The sequence below is a fragment of the Nomascus leucogenys genome, chromosome 12, assembly GCF_006542625.1.
Source record: "Nomascus leucogenys isolate Asia chromosome 12, Asia_NLE_v1, whole genome shotgun sequence".
Classification (NCBI taxonomy): Eukaryota; Metazoa; Chordata; class Mammalia; order Primates; family Hylobatidae; genus Nomascus; species Nomascus leucogenys.
Window position 1 is genome coordinate 15,314,531 of NC_044392.1, and position 25,553 is coordinate 15,340,083.

Sequence of the window (25,553 nt, forward strand, 5' to 3'; positions counted from 1 at the left end):
ACCTCTACGGACCCCAGGTGCCAAGCGTCGGGGTGGGACCGGCGAGGGGGAGGTTTCTCAAGACCTTTCAACACCCCAGGGATCGGCCTGCGGCTTCCTCGGACCCGAGAGAGGCAGAGATCCCTGGACCGGGAGCCAGAGCTCGAGGAGCAGAGATTCGGGAGAGGTGACGGACGCGAGCCCGGTGCACAGACCCAACGACTGTCGGGCCACCTTGGTCGGGAGCTGGGCTGCGGCACGGGCGGGGCGGGGCGGGGCGGGGCGGGAGCGACGCGTGATTGGCAGCCACCAGGGCCATTAGGAAGCGCCCAGGCCCGCGCTGGGCGCCCGGGAAACGCAGTTTAAAACTCCAGCCCAGGCCCCGTCGCGCGTAGATGGCAGCAGCGGCGGCGGCGCGGGCCGGGGTGACCAGGTACGAGCGGGCGGGGCTGGCGGGCCGAACCGGGAGTGGTGCGGGACAGTCGCTGCAGGGAGGACGCAGGCCGTGAGAACCCGGGGACAGCCTCCCCTCTTGCGGTCCTGCAGTCCCGGACCCACTGGGTGGATCAGAAAGTTTGCAGGGAGCCAGGGACTAGGAGACAGACAAGACAGCGCAGGGACAGAGAAAGCGGAGGGATGCCAGAAAGACCGAGTCGAGGACAGACAGAGAGACCCAGAGTGAGACAGAGGAAGAGATACCCGGGGCTGAAAACGGTGGCAGAAAGTGAGCAACTTAGGGAGACAGAAAGAGCGCAGAACTCGAAATTCCGAGGCAGAGAGAGCGGAGGGCAAGCCGTGGGTAGAAACGCGCCGAGGCGAAGACGAAGGCCTTGGCCCGCGGAGACGCAGGCACCCGCGGAGAACGCTTCGGATCCGTCACGGTTTTGCCTCATTTGGAAGATATTACTTCGCCCCTGAAAAAAAAATAAATACAAAAAAGGTTTGGATATTAAGCGGAGACAAATCCTTCTCAGTTTGGAAGGGGGCGGCGCGGGGAGGGAGGTGGCCGGCTTAATGCGGAGCAGATGCGGCCTGGGGAGTCGTGGAGCCCTGGGCGGGGGCTGGGGAGGGGGCGCGGCCGGCAGCCCAGTTCCCAGCCTGCGGAGCGCAGAGGCCGCCCACACCCTCCCAGCTTCCCGGTCCACGCGAACCCCGCAGTGCTCCGGGCATTGCCCGGGTCTGGCTTTGGTCTCGCCCGCGCAGATCCCGTTCAAACTCAGCTTGCCACCAAGTGCGCCTTTTCTCTCTGGATTGAGATTCTGCACGAATTTTCCAGTTGAGGGTGGTTCGGCGCTCAGCCAGCCTCTGCCCTTGAAGACGCGGCCTTGGGCTAGGGCCCTCCAGGTGGGTGTTTGGGGCGCAGTGGCCCTAGTTCTCTGGAATTCGTTTTGCCTCCCGCGGCCTCAGCCGGCGTGGGTCAGGCGAGCTCTGGCGAGGAACGGCAGGCTGCAGCCAGTCCCCGGAGCGGCTCTCGGGGCGCTTCTAGGGGAGCGGTCAAAGGGTTGCGGGGACTGCCAGGGTCCTTCCTCCCTGGGCTTCCCACACAGGATGGCCGTAACTCAGTCGTTGACGGCGACAGGCCAGGGGCCCTGATGGACTGTGCAGGGTCCCGGGCACCACCGGCTGAACTTTCTGGCGGTCACAAATTCCCGGAACTTGCGCAGGGGCTTCGGTGGCACTGGTGGTGCACTTAAGGAGCTTGAGGGAAACCTCCTCTTCCCCAAATTCGCACCAAATCTGGGGCCCCGACTTTTCCTGGATTCCAGCCACGCTCGGTTTGGGAGGCAGTGGGCTCTTCAGGCTTGTGATTTGCGGCAGGAAGGAGTCCCGGAATGGGAGAACGGGGAGGACGAGATCCGAGGCCTTTTCACCCTCTTTGCAAGCATGCAATTCACCAAAGCTGAGAACCCACCGGGCCTGGAGCGCAGCCTCAGCGCTGGTTCCGACCAGGGCCCCAGAAGGTCTTTTTTCGTTTGAGAAAAGTCCTCGGAGGCCGGGGCAGGGTGGGCCGGTGTTGGTTTACTAAGGGCGCCTCCGGTTTGAGGGCGTTGGGGAAAGAGGAGGGCTTTATTGACTCGATGGGCCTTGGAGGAGAGGGGCTGTCTATACCGCAAGGGTTGTGTGCTCCACAGCCGAGGAAATTGTGCAAGTTCCTAGCTGGCTGTGGCGATGGCAGGGCGACCAGAGTCCTTTCTCCTCTCTAGTGCTGGGGATTCTGTGCGCTGCAGGCGGGTCAGCGCTGTCCAACCCCTTTCTAGAAAGTTCTATGGTCTATTAGGTGGGCGTAGTGGGGGTTGTTTTCAATTTTTCAGGGATTTGTGTTTCACTTACCCACATCCCTGGTTCTCCTCTCAAATGGAAAGGCACTCTGGCCTAAGGACCAATGAATTTAGTTCCTACCACCCCTTTCTGCAAACCGGCTGTGTTTATGTGTGTCTAGGTGTTCGAAAAAAATCGAATTTGCTGCCTAGTGAGAGCAAATTATCTGGATAATTGGCTCAAATCTCTCTCCTGTGTGGCTGGGGTAGACATACTCTTGGGAAAAGAAGCAGGGCATTGCTACTCAGGAGGCGGGTAAACACCTTACCCCACCCCTGCAGTCTTTGGGGGCGCCTACTCCTGCAAGGAGGCTGGAATCTGGCGGCCCAGACCCCGAATGGAATGCAGAACAGAAAGGCAGAGGTGCGGAGGAGTGGAAACCCGCCCCAGGCGAAGGCCACAGCGAAGGTGAAGGACAAGCACTCGGGCCTCGGGATGGGCTCTGCCAGATAGCGGGCTTACGGGTCATCTTCATGGGCATCGGGTGAATGTCTGGAGGATCCCTGCACCCCTGTCCTAGCCACTTTCACATGCACAACCCCAAGTGGTCAGGAAATTTGAGCTGTTTCTCTGTTCTCAAACACAACTTGCACCTGACACCCTGCGGGCACACACCCACGCACACACTGCGGATTTTGGGCAGGAAATAAAGTTTCCCCCCTCTCCTGGGTGTCAGTGCTCTGGGAGTGTACAGCCTAGAATGAGGAGTCTACCATAGCCCTTAGTGCCAGACTCTCGGAAGCCAGGGTTCTTCTGAGGAGCAACCAGTCTGGTTTGACGATTGGAGCATGGGGGCATTGTCGGTGGTTTTTGAGGGAAAGGGAGAAGCAGACCCAGAGGCGCAGTCCCCCATGTCTGAACAAATTCTGTGTGCGCACACATATTTGCCAGCTGTCTAGATTGACGGTCACACACAGACACACATACAGAGGCTGACAGGCACACAGAGTGGGACTTCTGGGTTAGAGTCACCTGGGCTATGGGTATCACACTCAGACACACTTTGAGAAGTCACACAAGAGGCATGGGCAGATCCACTAACCACATAAAACCCCTCTGATAGACACAGTTCCATTCTCACAGGTTAAACTCACGCAGACACTCATGCTCAACACATGCAGACACCCCGTGGGGCAACAGTCCCAAGCGTCACAGCCCCACCTTGCGCAGAAGCCCCGGGCAGCCCTAGGGAGGGTGTGTCTACGTTTTTGCTTGGCCTCTGCGCTCCCTATTCCTGCCACTCTCTCCCGGCCTCGAAGTTACTCCTCCTCCTCCGGCCAGTCCCAGGTCCTCAAGGAGCCAGTCTTCACCTCCCCCACCCCTGCCTTCCCATTTCACCCCCCACCCCACCCCTTCCCCACAGTCCCGCTCGGCCGCCCTGCAGTGCCCATGTAAATGACAGCAATAAATATCTAATCAAGGCCCCGGGCGACGCCACTGCTGCCCGCCAAAGCCCATTACCGAACGAGTAGGGAGGGGCGCTGGGGTGGGTTGGTGAGCTTCCGGCGGGGCGGCGGGGTGTGTGTTCTGGTCTCCACATTCATCCTGCACTGAGTGCCTCTCCTGTCTGACCTTGAGCGAGTCTCAGTTTCCCCTTCTGTAAGAAGGGCACTGAGCTGGGCTCTCCATTGTCCAGCCTTCTCGCCATTCAGTGGCCTCTCTATTTAGTCACCTGTCCGTTCTTCCAAGCTTATTTGACTCTGCCCCAGTGTTGCCTGATGGGTGGACATCCCAGCTTGGACAGACCACAGATCCTAGCTCTGGTGGCTCTGGCCCCAACTGTTCTTCAGACTTTAGCCAGGTTTTTGCTGGCAAAGGGGAGTTCCCTGGATATGACAGTGGCAGGAGGGAGCACATTTCCCAGATGGGGTCACTCCTTCCCTCTGGTCTACAGCCACTGTGGGCACTGCTTCAATGAGCCCCGAGGCCGCTGGAGCCCACTGGGTTTCCCGGCCCCTTCCAGCCTCCACAGCTCTATCTCCAGGGTTTGTTTGTGCCCCGATGAGTTGTACATCTGTCAATGTGCAGAGCAGGAACCGCGCTTTCTGCGCCCGCAGGACAGACCCTCCTCCGAGTTCCTCCAGCCGTTTGGAGGCCCTAACTTGGGCATGGAGCAGCTCGGCTCCACAGGGGACTCTGTAGTCCCTGTTTCCCAGCCCCGGCCTGGATCTGGATGGCCAAAAGTGGACCAGGTCGTCCCTGACGGACTTTGGGCCAAGGCTAACTGAGCAGGCAAGGCCACCGCTTCTGTACCCTGGAGAGGTCAGGAACATCCTGGGGTCTTAATCTATGCCCTGCTCCATCTCGGCTCCGCCCAAGTCTCCTCGATCTCCAGTGTGCTAGCCGTATCTCTGCCAGAAAGGAAGCAGAGAATCAAGCAATTACCCAGACGACTCTACTCTCAAGACTTGCAGTCAGGTCCCTTGACCTACCCCGCCACCTGCCTGCTCTCAAAAGCTGATGCTGGGCCAGATTCGAGAAAAAGCAACAAAAAATTGGCCCCTCCCATCTTCTTTCCCTTTCCTGCTGCATTTTGCTGCCTTTAAAAAAAAAAAAAAAATTAACTCCAGGCGCCTGATTTCTCTGCACCCCCAACATTAAGGACCTCGGAAAACTGGAGGACTGTAGGCGGAGGGGCCGCCCTCAGTCTCGGCCCATTAGCCTGCGGGGGGCTAATTACCCCAATTAGTGGCTGATTTATAATTAATGGCTCGGACCAAGGGATAATTGGATGTTAATGGATAACAGTTTGTATAGGGAACTAAGAGCCTGGACTCCTTCAAAGGACCGCTGGCCGGTGGTCGGCCCTGAGACCCACCGGGATCCTGGAACTCTCCCAGTGGGTTCTTCTGCTATCCACTGGGCCCCCATCCCTGAGCCAAGAGGGGAGGTGAGAATCTCCTTTGAGAAATTTATGAGCTCTGTGTGCCCGTTATGAAGTCCAGCACCTCTTCCAATCTGACCCTTGCAAAGCCACGTACTTCCAAGCCCACCTGCCTGCCACGCATGGCTCCAACTCCAGGTTCACTTTGGGGACCCTCAGTGGAGATGAAAGGAGGATGAGCAGATTCTTTGACCCCCCCACAGCTCATCCCCTTCCCATATGGATCAGGCAATGTGGGGTTAATGGTGGCCTATGATATAGATATGATACCTATGCCACTGGCTGGGGGAGGGAACATGGCCAAGGTGGGGACAGTGACCAGGGCTCATGTAGGATGAGGTCAGAGCTTAGTCTGTGACAAGGTCAGGGCCACAGCTGTGGCCAGAATGTGGCTTGGCTTCTGGTGAGGACACTGGATTTTCCCTGCTGGGGCAGGGCAGAGCAGGCAGGGTGAAGAGGAAACTTTGGACATTGGCCCACTCTCATCTCCCAGAGCTGGTTTCCTCTCCCCCAGGGCATGTGACCATCTGCAATTCCCCTAGAATCTGAGCCCTTCGAGCTGGGATTCATGACACTACTCCCAAAGTCCATCGCTCAACAGGCAGTGGCTCCATCTTTATTTGTGGAATGAATGTCTGATGTCCTTTGCTCTGGGTACTGGGTCCTGAGTACTAGCTGGGGAAGCAGACCCTGCCCTAGATCAAGGTTAAGAGCTCTCTGGTGGGCACTGATTTCACAATTTGGAGTTAGACTCCCTCGATTTCATCCCGGCTAAGCTGCTTAGCTGTGTAGCTTTGGACAAGTGACTTTACTTCTCTGGGTCTCAGCTGCCTTATCAGTCAAATGGGGATTATGAGGTTGTGAAGATTAAATGAGATGCTGCCAGTCAGGTCTCTATGAGGATAGCTGGTAATAATAGGTATTTATTATAAAACTCTGGCAAAAGGTAGGCAAATGGGCAACTACAATTTGGTAAGGATAGGAATTTAAAGAAGTCACTGGACCCAGCCGGTGACTTCTGGATCGAACCACTGCTAAAATTGGATGATTTTAGCAAATTATCCAATCTTTCTCACCTTCCATTTCTGAATCTGTAAGATGGGGATGGCAGGAGACGCTTCCTGGAGAAAGGCGTGTCCAAGCTTAATGTGAGTCAGGAGTTCTCCAGGTCATGCTGGTGGAGGGACAACATTCCTGGAGTAGGAGGCAGCCACATAGTAGCTTTGGAGAGCCATGGCTCAGTGGTGGGTGGAGTGTACAGGAGGGAAGGAAGGAGAGATGACAGATTTGGATATGGCTTTGAAGAAATATGGCTTTGAAGGTATCAGAGAGAACTGGTCTGAGAGATGGGTTCATTTGTTTCAAATGAGGCCTGGCCCACCCCACCCTCTGGTGGAGAGCCCTGGCTGGGAAGAATCTGGCCCCTGGCGGGGGAGGAATAGGCTGATCCCTGGGCTTTCTGCACCTTTGAGTGCCTGATACTGACAGGAGATTCAGGGAGCATGGAGGGTTCAGCATAACCCGAGAATGGATCTGGGGCTCTTGGAGGAGCCCCTGTAAAATAAGCAGCATCTGAGAGGTAGTAGCTGGGGATGTCCTCGTGTCAAGCTTGCTCTCAGACCATGTGCCTGCAGGGTCCTTGGTCAGGGTAGGACTAGGATCTCCACAGCCCTCACATCCTATCCTCCCACTGCAGATTCCTGGCAACTCAGAACTAAGAACAGATGTGGGAACAGGGGTACTTACTGGGATGGGGGCTCAGCCTTCACCTTTCCCAAGCAGGCCAGCCGAGGGGACTCATCTTCCTTGAGCCTCAACTCCTCATTTGTAATGTGGAGAGCGCCTCTCTCATAGACTTGGGGTAAGAAGTTAATGAGGTACTGAAGTTGAGTATCTGGCATGTGCCAGGGACAGAGCTTCTTTTAAAATCTTGGACCCAAAAGCTCAGAGTTGGAAGGCTTCTAGGTCATCTTCAGCCAGCCCCACAACACCCATGCACTCATGCACACACACACATGCATACACATGAACGAATCCCTCCTTTTCGGCCTCCCTCACACATGGCTGGCCAGCCCTAGGTTACACAGTTCTCATGACAAGGTCTCTTTCCCTCCTGGTTAGTGTCATATCAGAAGAGGTCAGAGATGGTAGGATCCTAGCCAAGGTCACAAAGCAGCCTGGAGTTGGGGCAGGAGCTCTGGCTTGCTGCTCCCGGGTTCGTGTATTCATGATCTTCTACCTGCATGAGTAAAAGTACTTTTGGACTCCAAACTGCAAAGCAGGAGGGACAGTTGCAGTGGCCTCTCCCCTCAGAGTGTCACTGGAGAGCCTCCAGAGATAAAGGGGCAGCAGCCTTTCTCAGGGAAGAGAGTCCATGGCAACAGGCTACTCTCCATCTCTCCCTCTGCCATTGACACCCAAGGCTAGTCCTCACCAGGGCCTATCTCTTGGTCACACTGTGAAAATAAATACCAGGTAGCTCTTCAGAGACTCAGAGGCCTGGATTCCCATCCTGCCTTCACCACTTACTAGCTGTGGGACCTTGGGCAGGAGACTTTATCTCCCTGAGTCTTAGTTTTCTCATCCATATAATGGGGATAATTATACCTATCTGGAAGTGTTGTGTTGAAGTTTATTAGGTGATATACCTAGAATGAGTGAAACAAGACTTGGCACGTGGTAGATATTCAAAGAGAGGTAGCTGTTGTTGTTGTTGTTAATGAGATGATGTGTCTCACAGTGCCTCACCGTGCCATTCTCTCAGAGAATGTTTGTTTCCTCTGCCTCTACTTCTCTTTCCTTTCCTTTAAGTAAAGTTTTTCTGCCTTGTTTCCATTGTGAATGGGAATGAGAAGAAACAGAGGGAGAATTAAAAGTTCAGAGAAGGAAAGGGAGAGGCAAAGAGTGGTGGGGTAGGCCTGTGGGGTGGCTGAGCAGGGTGTGACCCAAGGAAAGGTCCACTTTCCTTTTAATCAAAGACATCTTGCATGCATTTTCATGGCACTGCTGCTGTTAATTTATAAAAAATGCCCCCTAATAAAATTCTGCTTGATTCTTCGATTGGTTGGGCATTAGGCCGCAGCCAGCAGCGATGCAGGGACATAACGGATGCATTTGCAGATTTGGAAAATTAAAGCCATCTATATGGCGCCTGTGGCGGGAGATCCGCCGATCTGCTTGCTTAATGAAATATAAAGATTCTTTTAACCAATGTAAGCACAATTCGACAGCTTGTGAAACGCGGCCGCGCCGTGATGGATGGCTCTCCTGGCTTGCCAGGAATTGCAGGGCGGCACCTTTTAAATATATAATTGATTCTGTTTGGAGTGTGCAGTGGACTGAGCCCATGCAGGGCCCGGCCTGGGGCCAGGAGTGCAGGGCCTCTGTTCAGAGGCTCCTGCAGGGCTTGTAGGGTTCCAGCCTCGGGGGGCCTCCCTATAGGGGCCACCAGGACTCAGAACTGGATGTGGAAGGGGTTCCTGCAGCTGGGCCTGGCTGAGGACCTCAGTAGTGCAGGTCCTGGCTGCCCCTATTGCTGGGAAAGGGCCCACTGGGCAGGGGTCACCCTCATGAGGCCTACGGCCTGGCACAGAGGAGGTAGTGGGCTAGGACTCTGGGTCTCCATTTCCTCCCGTGGACCATCCGGGGCTGTGGTGGTCCTGCCTCCCTCACAATCTCTTGGTCTAAAATTCCTTCCCATTCATTCAACATTTACTATTTACTAAGCACCAACTGTATACCAGGCTCTGTGCTAAATGTTGCAAAAACTAAAATGGCTGAGACAAATTATTTATTTTCTGTGTTGATCTCTCTCCTTGCTTTTTTTTTTTTCTTTCTCTGTATTTTTCTCTTGTTCTCTCTCACACCTTGTTCAAGGGTGGAAGAGCCACAATACACTGACCTAGCAGCAGAGGACAGGGCCACATGACTTTCCAGGGTACCATTTAGTGTACCGTCCCCTGGTCACACACTTACAGACACATCATTTGCACACATGGGCTCACAGGCATGCACACCCACCAAGACACATAAAATAGCCAGATATACACATAAACAGAGACAGACGCACATACAATCATGTGGCCGATCCTAGTTGGGTTGTGTACACACATGGCCGCACATGGACACTGAGGTGAGCTTCAGACCTATGGCTGTGTGGTACCACATGTGTGCAGCTCAGATGGTAAGTAGCATCCACTGACAAGGGTCCCTCTATGGCCTCAGAGGAGAGCAGGGGCCTTGATGTCCAGCTGTAGTGAGGAAGAGGAGTATGAGGCTGGAGGGAGAGGAGCTTAGCAGGGAAGATTTAGGCTTCCACACAGCTTCATCTCACAGCACACACACATGCACACAGTGTGCACACGAGCATGCATGCCAGAGGGAATGTGTTTTTTCTTTTCTTTCTTTTTTCTTTTCTTTTTTTTTTTTTTTTTTGAGACCGAGTCTCACTCTGTCACCCAGGCTGCAGTGGCGCAATCTCTGTTCACTGCAACCTCCGCCTCCCCGGTTCAAGCGATTCTCCTGCCTCAGCCTCCTGAGTAGCTGGGATTACAGGTGCCTGCCACCACGCATGGCTAATTTTTGTATTTTTAACAGAGTTGAGGTTTCACCATGTTGGCCAGGCTGGTCTCAAACTCTTGATCTCAGGTGATCTGCCCACTTTGGCCTCCCAAAGTGCTGGGATTACAGGCGTGAGCCCCGCGCCCAGCAGAATGTGCTTTTTCTTGCTGTCCTCCTATTGCCTTGGACCAAATCAGAGATGATAGAAATCAGGGAATGGAATATGCTGGGGAAAGATCCTGTGTGACTGGGGCTGGGAAATACTAGCTAGTGGGAAGAACTTCACCTGTTGACACCTGTTTCACCATTTTCTACCTCCATGGCCTTCAGCAAATTATCTAATCTTTCTCGCCTTCCATTTCTGAATCTGTAAGATGGGGATAACATTTTCTACCTCCTACGGTGTTGGGAGAATTGATGGAGATGTCTGATGTATCAGAGGCATTTAATAAATAGTTGTGATTATTAATTCATCATCTGATCCTTATTTCCTAACCCTGCTTCTGCGCTAGACCCTGTGATCTGGGCTGGGGGTGGGATGGGTGTCCAGAAATGCGTGATATAGTTTCTGCCCTCAAGGAGCTCAGTCTTGTCTAGCTGGGGAGATAGAAGTGTCATCACAGCACTCTGCTGCAGGCACTAGAATTAAGAAAATACATGGAAGGTGCTGAGTGTGGTGTCTGGCACAGAGTGTGTTCAGTACATGATAGCTAGTATTGTTGTTGTCTTCCTTGTGGTCATCCTCATTTCTATGATCTGAGCATACTTATCACTGCCTGGAGCCGGGAGAGATGCCTTGTCAGAGGCGAGTGGGGGAAGGCCCCATTTCTGAAGAGGGCTCAGTTGAGCTAGGCCTTATGGAGAGGGAAGAATTTGTTAGGTGAAGGGAAAGAAGAGGAATGGTGTTTCAGGTAGAGGGCCCAGCAAGAGTAAAGGCGTGGAGATGAGAAGGAGTGGCAGGTAGTCTGGTAGTGCTTGGTGCTGGGGAGGGGGAGGGCATCAGGCCATACTGGGAAGATCTCAGAGGCCTTTGGAGGGCCATGGGGATGGGGCAATTGTGGGGCCCAGAGAGGGATCTCTCTGGCTTCAGTTAATAAAGCTGCGTTGTGCATCAAAAACTGTGAGATCAGTGATAATTAAGTCAGTTAAAATGTCACTTCCACATTAACAGCAGTGAGTTCTAAAGCAACAAATCCCCTGAGTTTGGTGGGGGAGGGGCATTCCAAAAGCAGGAGTTGGGATGGATGAAATCGCTTCTAAACTCTGTTCCCCCTTCCCTACCTGGAGCTTGTGACACTCCGGAGCCTGGTTTCATCCTCATATCCAGCGAAAGACGTGGATACCTCCCCCCAGCCCCTACCCCCCTCCCGCAAAAAAGAAAGAAAGAAATAATATAAATGTGAAAATCACCTGTAATCCCATTTGCTATCTCCCAGAGATAACCTCTGTTAACATTTCAGGGTATAACGTTCCAGACTTTTTTCTATGCATATTTATACATACATTATAAAAATGGGATCATATCATGCATAACGCTTTGTTACCCATTTCCCCCACTCGACAGTGTGTTGTGAACATCAGCACATACAGATACACATCATTGTTTTAAATTGCGGTGCTGTAGTCCACTGTGGGAATACCTGTCCCCTCATTTGCTAAACTAATCCTCTCTCGATGGACAGTTAGGTTTTCAATTGTTTGCCATCACAGGCAGTGCTGTGATAAATATTCGCATACACATATCTCTGCATACTTGAAGGGTACATTTCTAGAAATGGAATCGTTGGGTCAAAGACGATGTACTCTCTAAAGGCTTTTGATGTAAGGAGTAAATAGCTCTTCTGCCATCAAGGTAGGAGAAGGATCATCTCCCACTCCCCTAGATAACCCCGTGTAATAATTTTTCTTTATATTTGCTAATCTGATTGGTAAACAATGACCTTTCTTTTCTTTTCCCTCCCTCCTTCCCTCTCTCTCTTTCTTTCTTTCTTTTTCTCCTTTTTTCTTTCTTTCTCTCTGTTGCCAAGGCTGGAGTGCAGTGACATGATCTCAGGTCACTGCAACCTCCACCTTCCGGGTTCAAGTGATTCTCTTGCCCCAGCCTCCCGAGTAGCTGGGATTACAGGCATGGGTCACCACACCTGACTAATTTTTGGTATTTATTAGTAGAGGCAGGTTTCACCATGTTGGCCAGGCTGGTCTCGAACACTGACCTTAAGTGATTGCAAAGTGCTGGGATTACAGGCGTGAGCCACCATGCCTAGCCTTTTTCTTTCTTTGGTTATAAATAAGGCTGAGCTTTTTGTCATGTCAGTTGGCTATTTGTATTTCTTCTTTAATGAGTTGTTTCTTCATTTGCTTAGCCTATCTTTTACTAAGGTGACCATCTTTTTATTTATTTAGAGATGGGGTCTTGCTATGTTGCCCAAGCTGAATTCAAACTTCTGGGCTCAAGTGATCCCCTCACTTTAGCCTCCTGAGTAGCTGGGACTACAGGAGTGTGCCACCGCACCCAGCTTTATTTTTTTATTCCTAAGTAAGAGTTCTTTGTATATCATGGATATTCCCTTTTGTTTGATTTGTGCTATTTATTTTTTATGAATTCCTCTATGTCATATACAGTATATAACAGATATTTTTCCAAATTTGTTGTTTGCCTTTTAGCTTTGTTTATGGTATATTCTGTTATACTGAGGTGTAAATTCTTCATCTCACCATGTCTATCACTCTTTTAGCTTTCTGCCTTGAGGTTGTGGTTACGGCATGTGGAGTGGGCTTCTGCAAGTGAATGTTGTTGGAGGAAGTTAATGTGTGAATGCTGACTCCGAAATCTGTAAATCTAGCCCTCAGCTCCAGACTCCTATATCCAACAGCCAGTTCAACATCGGCTTACTTGGAAGTTGAATTCACATGTCAGTCATTCTTGCCATGTCCCCCAAAACCTTGGTTTCCATTCTGTCCCTCCCCAGATCTGCTTCTCTAACTCAATGCTCTTCATTCAGGAAAAGACCCATCTTCACTCAGCTGTTCAGGATGGAAACCTGAGTTATCTTTTTTTTTTTTTTGCCCTCTTTTCCTCACATCTTATAACTAAGCTATCAGCAATCATGCTGATTCTACCTTCAAACTACCAGAATCTGACCATTTTCGGCACCTCCTCCCACTCTAGTGAAGGCAGCAGGTCACTAGCCTGGACTTCTGCGGTGTCCTAGTGGCCTGGTCTCTCCACTTTTCTTCTTGCATCTCTGCAGTTTGTTCTCTGTATAGCAGCCAAAATGAGCTTTTAAAAACAAATCATAGGCCAGGTGTGGTGGTTCACGCCTGTAATTCCAGCACTTTGGGAGGCCAAGGCAGGAGGATTGCTTGAGCCCAGGAATTTGAGACCAGCTTGGGCAACATAGTGAGACCCTGTCTCTAAAAAAAAAATAAAAATAAATTATCCCAGCATGACGGTAGTCCCAGCACACCCAGGAGGCTGAGGTGGGAGGATTGCCTGAGCCCCAGAGGTTGAGGCTGCGGTGAGTCAAGATTGCACCACTGCACTTCAGCCTGGGAGACACAGCGAGACCCTGTCTCAGAAATAAAAAAACAAAACAAGCCGGGCGCGGTGGCTCACGCTTGTAATCCCAGCACTTTGGGAGGCCGAGGCGGGCGGATCACGAGGTCAGGAGATCGAGACCACGGTGAAACCCCATCTCTACTAAAAATACAAAAAATTAGCTGGGTGTGGTGGCGGGCGCCTGTTGTCCCAGCTACTCGGAGAGGCTGAGGCAGGAGAATGGCGTGAACCCGGGAGGCGGAGCTTGCAGTGAGCCGAGATCGCACCACTGCACTCCAGCCTGGATGACAGAGCGAGACTCCGTCTCAAAAAACAAAACAAAACAAAACAAAACAAAACAACCCAGATCATATTATGTTACTCCCCTCAAGACCCTCCAGGGGCTTCCCATCACACTCAGGATAAAATCCAGATGGGATTTCCATTGGGCCGTGGGATTAGTGGGATTACAATGGGCCGTGGAGCCCTCTGGCTAGCGGCCCCTCTCCCTCTAACCTTACCTCCTTCACCTGCTCCCTCCATCTGTGCTCCAGCCACCCTGGTTTTCTTGCTGTTCTACACACACAAGCTTGTCCGTGCCTCAGGGCCTTTGTCCTTGCTGTTCCTTCTGCCTGGAAAGCCTTTCCTGAGAGCTCCACATGGCTGACTTCAAGTTTCTGCTCAAATGTCGGAGAGCCCTTTCCTGACCGCATGTTCTAAAACAATCTCTCCTTTCCCTCTTGTCATTCTCCTCCTCTGCCTTATTTTTCTTCAGAGCCCGTATTCCAGTCCGACATTAGTACATTATTTTTATTCATTGTTATACATCCCCCTATCCAGGAATGTAAATTCCATGAAGTTAGGGACTTTGCTGTTTAGTAAGTGGGTGCTTAATAAATATGTGTTGGATGAATATGTGTAATATACGAATGGATGTGTGTGAGTGTAATGTTTGTGTGCAGATGTCTCTGCTGCAACTGTGTGTGTTTGTGTGTAAACTGTGGATGTTTGATTATGTGTAGCCTGTGTCTGTTTCAGTGAGGAGCTGAGATACCTGCATATGTCTTCCTTTTATCAAATGGACCCGCCACTGCCCCAGCCTTCCCTTTTCACCTCCCACACTTGGGAAATAGGAAACACCTTTGTGTTTTGGGGAGACCCCAGATGCAGAGTCAATTCCAAAAATGACATTTCACACTGCTGCAGAGTGGGTGAGTGTCCAGATGGGACCTTGGCAGCCTCTCGCTGAGGCTGGAGCCATCTCAGTAGGATGGATGTCTTCTCTGATGAATGGAATATTTCCTTGGAACAATTGGCCATGAAAGAATAAGGCTGCAGGAATGTGGAGTGCGGCAGGCCCTGGACTGGCTGTGTGGCCTCAGCTTGTCACTGTTCTTTCTCTGAGCCTCAGTAGACTCAACTGCAAGTGGGGCTCGTCATTCTTGGCCTGCTTGCTTCTTGGAGATATGGTGAGAATAAAGGGAGGTAATGGCGGTAAATGTATGACAGTCATAACAACAGTATTCTTATGCTTGTGCAGGACCTTAGGGTTTATCTCATTTCTTTCTTTTTTTTTGGAGACGGGGTCTCGCTCTGTCGCTCAGGATGGAGTGCAGTGGCGCAATCTCCGCCTCCCAGGTTCAAGCAATTCTCCTGCCTCAGCCTCCCGAGTAGCTGGAATTACAGGCATGCGCCACCATGCCCAGCTAATTTTGGTATTTTTAGTAGAAACGAGGTTTCACCATGTTGGCCAGGCTGGTCTCGAACTCCTGACCTCAGGTGATCCGCCCGCCTCAGCCTCCCAAAGTGGTGGGATTACAGGCGTGAGCCACCGTGCCCAGCCCTGGGTTTATCTCATTTCAAAGCAAATGCCTCAGTGGGGAATCTAGCTCTGGTCTTGGCTCCAAGTGGGCCTCAATGGGTATTGGTTGAATAAGTAATAAGTGTGTGAGTGAATCAATGAAGGCAAAAATGAGTAAGTGCCTGAGTAATTGAATGAAGAGATGATTGCATAAAGCAGCAAATGAATCTGTAAATCACAGTGACTAACTTTTGGGCACATACTATGATCCAGTCCTTTGTAAAGGCTTCTCTTAATCCTTGCAGCGACCTTATGAGATAGGTACTATCATGAACCCCATGTTGCAGATAGAGAAACTATGGGTCAGATAAATTAAAGCCACAAAGCTCCTGAGTGGTGGACTTGAGGTTGCAGCCTGCCCTGGGCAGTCTGACTCTAGAGCCCAGAGCCCTAAACCCACACTGGCCCTGCTGAGTGAATCAATGAATGAGTGGGTGAATGAAGTAGTGAATGCAGGAACCCCCACACGGTAAGCCACGGGCAAGACAGGCTCCCTTCCGATGGAGGGGGCTTCTGACCCATCAGAAGGTGGGCATCCAGGGTCTGGACTGGGGATGGGTCTCCCTGAGGGCAGAGTCTGACAGGCTTGCCTCATGGCCCCTCTCCCTTTTCTGTCTGTAGGCGGATGCCGCCATGCAGCACTACGGGGTGAACGGCTACTCACTGCACGCCATGAACTCACTCAGCGCCATGTACAACCTGCACCAGCAGGCAGCCCAGCAGGCCCAGCACGCCCCCGACTACCGGCCTTCAGTGCATGCGCTTACATTGGCTGAGCGCCTGGCTGGTAAGGGCCCTGGAGATGGGACCGTGGGGACAGGACTGTGAGGGTTGGGGGAGAAGGTTCTGGAAGGCAAAGAGGAGAGGGAGCACTGGCCAAGCTTGTTCTAGGAGGCTCAAAAAGACTCAGGTCACTTAGCAACACAGAGAGATGTCAATTCAAAACTATGCATGTGTATCCAGAGCGCCTTTTGTTTGCCAGCAGTGTCCAGGGCGCTGGAGCTGCCCTATGCTTTCAAGTTCTCGTAACGAGCCTGTGAGGGAGGCATTCATTAGCCCTATCTCACAGATGAAGAAATGAAGTAGGAGGGTAAAGGACTAGTCCAGAGTATTATGGCTGGGAAGTAGCTGGAAGAGCCTGGAATGCCCAGGCAAGGAGAGTTCAGGCACAGGGAATTGTAAATAATAGCTTCTATGTTCTGACACCAACTGTGACTTAGGCGCTGTGGGAGTCTCTCTCTTTCTGTATGCATCAAATCATCCAATCCCCATGTGGAGAGGCTATGGTTTCCATTTTATGGACAAGGAAACGGAGGCTCAGAGAGGCTAAATCTGGGCCAAGTGGGGTTGGAACATAACATGGCTAAAAATATGAGCTTTGGAGTCCTAGACTTGAAATCAGCACGAGGCTTTCCCACTCAGCTCTCTTCTCTGAGCCTCAGTTTCTCCTTTTATAAAAAGGAGACAATGGCCATGCCCATCCCCTAGGGTGGTTGGGAGGTGATTTGTGATAACATATGCAAAGTATTCAGCAGAGCCTGGTAGGTGCTCAGAGATCATTACTACCCAAAACCCAAGGTAAGTACCCATATATGCCTATGAGGGACCGGCATTCTGGTCCCCCAACACGTGGTTCTACTGACTGTTGCCCTGCCCTGCCAGCCTCTCGGTGGGTGAGAAAAGGATTCAGTGACATGGATGGGGAGTTTGATTTCCTGGGAGGTAGTGCCACCCACCCTATCCTGTCCCAGGTCTAGCCTTGAGCAGCTGGTAAATCCACATGGGCCCAGCCCTGTGCCAGGCAGGCCTCAGAAAACTTCAGGGAACTCCTAGGGAGAACAGATGCCCATGACCCATGAGAGGGCACAATAGGAGGGTTTCCAAGGTCAAATGCTGGGGCAGCTCAGAGCAGCAGGATCAGCTGGGGTAGTCAGGGAGAGCTTTCTGAAAGCCACAGGGCAGGAACCAGGCCTCAAAAAGGCCAACATGAGCAAAGGCACAGAAATGGGATGGGATCTCCACCTGGGTAGCAGCACTGGCCTGGCAGGGAGGGCATGGCCAGTCTCACTCCTTTAGACCCTGCCAGGCCTCTGGGCAGAACTCTGGACCAGTGTGGAGGCATTAGTTTCTAGTGTGGAGGCATTAGTTTCTAGTGTGGAGGCATTAGTTTCTAGTGTGGAGGCATTAGTTTCTAGTGTGGGGATGTTGGATACAGTCCTGTGCAAAACCTGGTGGTGACATCAGCTCCTGACAGTATTCCAGGACCCAAGGACCAGAGCACAGAGAGGAGTCAGGGACAGGAGCTCATGTCCACTGGTGGGGGCACAGGAACTGGGGTGTTCAGCCCACCGCCAACTCTCTAATTCTTAAGAAGGAAGGACAAGAACTCCAAGTGAGCCTTTGTATGGAGGCTTTGCCTTCCAGCAGAGGCTCTGCCCGCGGTTTAGAGAGCCTGGCTTCCCTGTGACACCTACACGCCCCCCACCCCCCACCACCCCTGCAGTCCCTGGAGCCAGCAGTAGGATGCTGAGCTGTTGCTCCTTCCCCAACGAGAGTGGGGCTGACAGAGCGGTCCCCACTCCTTCCCCTGCCCCAGGATCATCAGCATGAGCTCAGGGCTGAGTCAGGCCTAGGATTAAGGTCAGTCTGTGAGGGGTTCAGGACTCCCTTTTTAAACTGAAGAAGAAGTATCTCAAAGTCTGGGGCTTCCTGGATACCCAGTTGCCTCTTCCTAGTCTTTTCTTTTTGCAGAGGGGGGATGGAGTTTTGCTCTTGTTGCCCAGGCTGGAGTGCAATGGTGCCATCTTGGCTTACTGCAACCTCCGCCTCCTGGGTTCAAGCGGTTCTCCTGCCTCAGCCTCCTGAGTAGCTGGGATTACAGGGGCCCACCACCATGCCCAGCTAATTTTTTGTATTTTTAGTAGTGACAGTGTTTCATCATGTTGGCCAGGCTGGTCTCGAACTCCTGACCTCAGGTGATCCTCCCGCCCAAAGTGCTGGGATTACAGGCGTGAGCCACTGTGCCGGGCCGCCTCTTCCTATTTAGGGTGCTGTGGATGACTTCCCATTCCCTGGAGGGCGGGGGAAGGACTCTGGCACCCCTTTGCAGAGGCCGAGATGACTCAAGTTCCCTTCAGCACAGACAGGGCAGGATCCACTTATGACATGATGGGAGACAGTGAGGAGAGAGGTTACTGTCTATCCTTCAGGGGCTAGTCAGGCGAAAGGGCTGAAGGCTATACCCCAGGATGGAGGCTAGACCCCGGCCCTAGGCAGACACCTATCCTGGGTGGTTATCATGTTACCAGACATGTGGACAGGACTGTGGAATCAATGGTCCATAGTCCTGTCTCCCCTACAAACCCACAGTGGTTGGAACCAGGTCTCTTTGTCCTTGTGTCCTTGGGGAGGCAGCCACAGGTGTCAAGACTGAGTGCAACAAGCCTTACCTGAGTCGTGAGCCCTGCCGCCCCCACCCTCCCCGCTCCATTCTTACCCCCTAGCCAGGCTGTCTGTTCAGGAAACAGAAGAGCAGGAGCCTCAGGCCCTGCCATCAGAGACTCTAGGCCAGCTGGGATGAGGGGGTTTACATGCAGAGGACAGAGAATCAAGTGCTGGTGAATTCTGTCTGCCTAGTCAGTCCTCCCTTGACTAGACCTTGAGATGGGTACCAGCCCAGCCTGGCTTCTCATGGGCAGGGACCAGTACTCTGATGCTAAAGAAGTGTTAGTATTCAGAATCTAAGGTCTATAGGGTCTTAGAAATCTTGTGATATGGACTTACAGATTATTAGCATCATGGAGTCTCAAAATATACTCATAGTATCCATCTTAGGGTAATACCCACCTACCCACTCCCAGTGCCAAATAACGAAGACCCCCCTCAATCATATGCCTGACAGCCATTTGTGGAGTAGAGTTAGACCTCTGTGGTCCTGATAGTGCATAATGGGGTGCAGAGACCTTGAAAGCCCACAGCCACATGGAGAGGGGATGGCTGATTTCTAAGGGCAAGGGACCAGGGCCAGCTCTGGCAGCAGCCTGGGTGTCCACAGTGGGTCAGAGCAGGATAAGATTCAAAGCTATTTCCCATAATTAAATGGGCCCCCTCTCCTTGCCCTCCAACGGCTGTACATTTCAAGACATCATCTTGGAGGCCCGTTATGGTTCCCAGCACCGCAAACAACGTCGCAGCCGCACGGCGTTCACGGCTCAGCAGCTCGAGGCCCTGGAAAAGACCTTCCAGAAGACTCACTACCCAGATGTGGTGATGCGTGAGAGGCTGGCCATGTGCACCAACCTGCCTGAGGCCCGGGTGCAGGTAGGGCCCAACTCTCCTAACTAGGCCTTGCAGACAAACACCAGATCATCAGTCTGGCCCCTTGTCCAGGAGCCAGCATGTCATCCCTGTGCCAAGGTGCAACTGATCTCTCCATCAAAGCCTTCAGTGATAGGAGGGGAGTTTGGGAAGGGACAGAGAGTGTGTGTTCCCTAGAGGGGTGGGGGGATGTTATCATGTACATCCTCTCCCGAGCACCCTGCTCCACACCAACCCCACTTCTTTCTTGCCCACCTCAGACTGCTCCTTTCCTGTCCCCAGGTGTGGTTCAAGAACCGCCGGGCCAAGTTCCGGAAGAAGCAGCGTAGCCTGCAGAAGGAACAGCTCCAGAAGCAGAAGGAGGCTGAGGGCTCCCATGGGGAAGGCAAGGCCGAGGCCCCCACTCCAGATACCCAGCTGGACACTGACCGGCCCCCATGTCTGCCTGGCAGCGACCCCCCTGCTGAGCTTCACCTGAGTCTGTCTGAGCAGTCAGCCAGTGAGTCAGCCCCCGAGGATCAGCCGGACCATGAGGAGGACCCCCGGGCAGGGGCTGAGGACCCCAAAGCTGAGAAGAGCCCTGGGGCTGAGAGCAAGGGGCTGGGCTGCAAGAGGGGCAGCCCCAAGGCAGGTGAGGTCTGAGGGGTACCATGGGAGGGCTGGGGTCTGGGGGCCCTGAGCCTGTGAAGCGAGTCAGAGGCGAGTAATCAACTGCCCCTCAGGGGCATGGCACATCAGAAAGGACTGACGACAGCAGGCCTGGGCCCGGTTTTCACCCTTTAGTTGCAGAGCCGTGGGAAGGTCCAGGGGGTTCTGAGGGACGGGCTGGGTAGCAGGGGAGGGATACTGCGGGAGCTTGGGGCAAAAATTATTTATTAACCATTTGGAAGTATTCCAATATTTTAACAACCAGTTGGATGTCCCAGTGCATACTGGGCGAATACTGTATTAGTACCAGAGATTCCCACATGCAGCAGAGACTCCGAGCACATTTCTGAAGGAACAGACCTCTGGCATGAGGCATATCTCAGATACAAACCCTAAGCCCAGCAGGGAGGGGACGGGGCTGTGAGCTGAAGGTTGGAGTGAAGGAATGGGGGCTCTGGGCAGGGTCGGGGAGGGGGAAGTTACAGCCTTGAAAAGAAACAGAGACAGACATGGGGGCCTTGGCAGGGTCCCTGGAGCTTTCCCAGGAAGCCTGGGTCCCTTTCTCCTAGGATTCTGAGCCTTGCTTCAGGGGATGCTCTGGCTGAGATGGGATGGATGTGGTTTCAGCCGAAGCCTGTCTTGTCTGTTGTGCCAAGGGGGTGAGAAGGCTGAGGGCACCTGTCCTGGCAGACCAATGCCCTTGTCCTGAGGGCTTTGTTCTTGGGTTCTCTGCTTGCAGATTCCCCAGGCAGCCTGACCATCACTCCTGCGGCCCCAGGGGGTGGCCTCCTGGGCCCTTCCCACTCCTATTCCTCGTCCCCGCTGAGCCTCTTCCGTCTGCAGGAGCAATTCCGCCAGCACATGGCGGCCACCAACAACCTGGTGCACTACTCATCCTTCGAAGTAGGGGGTCCGGCCCCTGCTGCTGCCGCGGCGGCTGCTGCTGTGCCCTACCTGGGCGTCAACATGGCCCCGCTGGGCTCACTGCACTGCCAGTCCTACTACCAGTCCCTGTCAGCAGCCGCTGCTGCCCACCAGGGTGTGTGGGGGTCCCCTCTGCTGCCTGCACCCCCAGCAGGCCTGGCTCCTGCATCAGCTACCCTGAACAGTAAAACCACAAGCATCGAGAACCTGCGGCTCCGGGCCAAGCAGCACGCGGCCTCCCTGGGACTCGATACGCTGCCCAACTGACTGTCTGGCCTCCAACCCAGCCAGGGGTCTTAGGTGTCCCCTCCTAGCCCTGTGGTTATCCCTAGGTGGCTCTCGAGGAGTTAACTCCATGAGCCCAGGGATCCTAGGGCCTGGGGTCCTATTCCCTGCTCTGCTTCCCCATACCCCAGCCTGAGGTGAAGTCCACACCTACACACCCTCTGCATGGCCCTGCCTGGACCCCATGGAGGCAGAATAGCGAGGAGGTGAGAGGCTGGGGTGCCCCAAGCCTCCCTCGGGGATGTGAGAGGCTCTCCCTGGCTAGATCCTCATCTCAATAGCCCCTCCTCCCTTTTCTCCCTCTCCTTCTGCCCCCTAGTAAGTCTATGTGTGGAATGTGAGATATAAATATAAATATATAAAGCTATATTTTCAGGCTCCTGCCTGCCCCAGGCCGCCTGCCCTGCTCCCATCTCTTCTTCCCTGCCATGCCTCCCTGCAGCTTCTGCGGCTCACTCCAGCCATCCTTTCTCTTTCTCCTTCTCTCTCCTTCCTTCTCCCCTTGATCTCCCTCTCCCTGTCTCTGTCCTGGTCCCTACCCCTCTCTCAGCCCAGCCTCTGTATTCTCCACCCTTGATCTTTCTCCCTGTCTCTCCTGCTGCCCCTGGTTTCTTCCTTTGGTGCTGGCTGTGTTGGTATCGTCAGTTCTTGAGCTATATTTTGTTTGGGGTTGTGGCTGGTTTTGGTTTTAGTAATTTTGCGACTTCCCGTTGCTCTCCTTCTATTCCCTTCCTTCTGCCCTGCCTGCCTCCCTGCACCTGCAGCCTCTCTAGGAAGCTGTTCCTTTCCATGCCCAATAGAAGCAACAAGGCCCTAGCTGGAGACCCTGGGGATCTGGAGCTGCAGGCAGGAGGTGGCACTGGCTCCCACTCCCACCCTTGCCCAGGCTGGCATCTAGAAGGCGTCATGAATTACTCTCTCTTCTCGATTTTGAGGTCCTCATTCCCAAGATTGAGGAGGCAGTAGTTAGGCTGGGAAGACAGTAGAATGGCCAGCGTTCCTGCCTGTAAGTCCTCCAAAGACAGGGGCCTCGTGTCAGAGTTCAGCTAGGACTGACCACAGGGCTGTAGAGCTCTCTCTGGTGAGACTTCCCTGGCTGGAGAGCAGCAGCAGGGGAAGAGGTGCTCTCAGAGACAGGAGGGCTGGTGCTCCTCTCCCACACGCTCAGCCTCCACACTCAGCAGGTACTGTCCATGGCAGGGGTACGGCTGACCAGGAACGAAGGCTGAACTCTGCGCCTGAGCGCAGTGCATGCAAAGCATACAGCAGCACGTAGGCTCAGGCTGCTCTCGGCTTCCTGTCCCAGAGCCAATTATGGAAGTAAGGGCTTCCCTCCAGCTAGTCACTGGAATGGAAAAGTGTGTTCCTGTTCATAGCCGGGAAACCCAGCTCAGCAAACTCCCTTTCAAAGCTGTGTCACTGGCTGGGCACGGTGGCTCACACCTGTAATCCTAGCACTTTGGGAGGCTGAGGCAGGCGATCACCTGAGGTCAGGAGTTCAAGACCAGCCTGGCCAACATGTGAAACTAATAATAATACAAAAATTAGCCGGGCGTGGTGGCACATGCCTGTAATCCCAGCTACTTGGGAGGCTGAGTTGGGAGGATTGCTGCAACCTGGGAGGTGGAGGTTGCAGTGAGCCAAGATCATGCCACTGCACTCCAGCCTGGGCGACAGAGTGAGACTCCATCTCAAAAAAAAAAAAAAAAAATGCTGTGTGACCTTGGGCAAGCCTGTAGCCTCTCTGAGTCTGTTTCCCTGTCTGGGTTAGATGGCCTGTAAGGTCCTAGCCAGCTCTACATTCTGCATTTTTGCTTGCAACCTTGTAACACAGAAGTTTTTAGTTAAATTGACAACAGAAGGTTCTCGAAAGCACAATATATGAAGTAGGAAGTTACTATTGCCTTGCTGTGGAGCAAGGGGTGCTGTACACACAAGCCTTTCTGTAGACACTGCCTCAGTTTCCCCATAAACATAATGGGTCCCCTCTAGTTCAGGCAATCTGGATTTGATCTTGAGTTCCAGTGCCAGCCTCTGGGGTCACCCCATTTTCATACCTTTTCATGGTCTCAGGGGCTCTGGGCAGTGGGAGGGGATGGCTTGGACAGATTCTTGGTCATGCTCCCCAACTTTTGGTGGCTCACCATTGAACACTCCAACCCCTGCTTAAAGAAGTTGATCTATCTGAAAGCCAGGGTAAAGATTGCCAAGGCTTGTCTCCTTTCCTAGTGGGAAGAGAGAGGTTCTGTTGGTGTCCTGGTAGAATTGGTTTGCAGAGAAGTCAATGCCCATCACCCTTGAGGGGGTCAGCCTAGGCTGGGGCAGATGGAGAAGGCTTTGGACAGGAAAAAAGTGAGGGGGATGGTAGTCTAGGCCAGGAGAAGTGTTCGAACAAGGCAGCAGAGATGAGACTCAGTGGACCACGGGAAGGGGGTGGCTGGCCTCATGAGAGGTGGGGCTAAGGGGCCCGGAATCCAGGCTGAAGACCTCACCTACATGTGGCAAGCACCAAGACAGGCATTTGAGGGTTTCCAAATCCTCAGGTGTCTTGCTGGGGTCTGGAATTTGGAAGGGGAATCCACCAGCCATGGGGGCATCAGAGGAGAGACTTAGGCAGTGCTGTGGGAGGTTGGCAGATTCCAGGAGTGACAGAGGAGGTTTTTGGTTTGGGAGGGATTCTGTGGCCAATGGCCCATCAACTGTCCTCCGGGATTAGCCCCAGGAAGTTCTGTTTCTAAAACAAAAAATAATCATCTGGATAGGTATGGGAAGCTTCCTAGCTGCTTTTAGGCTGAAGCTTTTTGTCAGTTCCTGGGTACGAGTGACTGTCACTATGCCTTGGAATCCAACAGCCCTAGATATCACTACCTCCTCCAGGAAGCCTCCCCTGAACTCCTAAGGGGCAATGTTCTGGCATGGCCAGAGGCAGGGCCACCTTAGGAGCAGCCCAGCTTCCCTCAGATGTTTGTTAACACTTGTCCCATTCAATTAACCCAAATCTGCCAGAGAAGGCAGGGAAGGTACATGTGGTCCCTGCCCTCAGAGGGCTCTCAAGTTTAGGGCACCAGCCTCGGGTACTGAAAGCAGCTGGAGAGCAAGAGGAGAGCACACCTGTGTCTCCTCCAAGCACACTGGTAAGCGGCACCGTGCATCTCCTCCGAGCACGCTTGTAAGCAGCACCGCACGTCCCTTCCTGTGGGCAGAGGGTACAGGCCCACCATACCTGATGCTGGAGCCTCTCCCAGGCCTGCTGGGCCAACTTGGGCCTGAAAGCCAGAGGCTCAAGCTCTGACTGTCCCTTCCAGGAATGCCTCATGCCTGGCCTCTCCCTTCTGTCTGAGTCTCCCTTTCCCTGCTTCCTCACTCACCCAGAGCATGGTCCAGGGGCCCGGATCCCCACCCCAACTCCAAGGCTGGTGGGCTCTACAGACTGCTTTCCAAACCAGCTGTTTTGTGACCGTTTGTGCTTAGAGGTCGTGCCAGCCCATGGCAAAAACACTGTGTACTGTATTTATTTATTCTGTTAGTTGAAAAAAACAAGACTTAATTCACCCCTGCCTGTCCCCTCACCTGCCCTGTGTGTAGTGCAGCATGACACTCTGTGTATCTGTCCTTCTGTCAGTCTCATTGCCTGTGATGTTGTGACCTGTTCTTTGTCTTACTTGGCGAATAAAAGAGAACCCAGCAGCCCAGACCTCAGTCCGTGTTCATTCCCAGAGATGCCTGCAGTGGCCTGAGCAGGCAGTGCCTCCAGGTCTGTTCACTGCCCCTCTGATGCCATGGCCAGTGGGGAGGGAGGCGGACCTACTGCATTATTGGCCATTGTCACGCTGACTGTGTAGCCCTCTCTGTGGCCCTTACTAATCTGCAGCCGGGATGCCACTCTGGAATGGCTGCAGGGGAGCAGATAATGGGGGAGAGTTCCATCTTCTCTAGGCTGTTTGGACCTCACCCAAACACAAGTGGCAGAGTAGCCTGGGACATGGGACACCCAAGACAAGCAATGCCTGGGAGTATTCAGTGTAGCCTGGGAGATGGATGGGTCTGCAGGACAGAGAGAGGCAGGAGATTCTGTGGAAAACTGCAAGTAAGCCAGGACCAAAGGGGAGTGGTAAGAAGAGACATTTGGATCTACAGCCAGAGCTGTTTTCCAGTGGAAAGGGAGGCCTTCAGAGGCTGTGAGCTCTGTCCTCAGAGGTGAGCAAGCAGAGGATGAAGGAGGGCTTTCTGCCACGGTG

The 25,553-nt window shown here is 53.1% G+C and overlaps 1 protein-coding gene across 2 annotated transcripts; it reads left to right on the plus strand.

Annotated features, from left to right (window-relative positions):
- Positions 1-376: 376 nt before the first annotated feature.
- Positions 377-25,002, plus strand: DMBX1 (diencephalon/mesencephalon homeobox 1). 2 transcript variants are annotated; one of them, XM_030823454.1, is made up of 6 exons: positions 377-412; positions 1,183-1,323; positions 15,763-15,928; positions 19,283-19,461; positions 19,741-20,089; positions 20,846-25,002. In XM_030823454.1, exons 3-6 carry the CDS (start codon positions 15,775-15,777, stop codon positions 21,295-21,297), a joined length of 1,134 nt encoding a protein of 377 aa, XP_030679314.1. In that variant the 5' UTR covers positions 377-412; positions 1,183-1,323; positions 15,763-15,774; the 3' UTR covers positions 21,298-25,002. The 2 variants fall into 2 exon arrangements, with proteins under 2 accessions (XP_030679314.1, XP_003259074.1); XM_003259026.1 differs by lacking the exons at positions 377-412; positions 1,183-1,323 and having other exon boundaries at positions 15,775-15,926; positions 19,266-19,461; positions 20,846-21,297.
- Positions 25,003-25,553: the final 551 nt, after the last annotated feature.

Coding starts and splice junctions, on each gene's coding strand:
- DMBX1 (XM_003259026.1), top strand. CDS start 15,775: ATGCAGCACTACGGGGTGAACGGCTACTCACTGCACGCCATGAACTCA. Junction 19,462..19,740: donor TGCCTGAGGCCCGGGTGCAG/GTAGGGCCCAAC, acceptor TCCTGTCCCCAG/GTGTGGTTCAAGAACCGCCG. Junction 20,090..20,845: donor GAGGGGCAGCCCCAAGGCAG/GTGAGGTCTGAG, acceptor CTCTGCTTGCAG/ATTCCCCAGGCAGCCTGACC.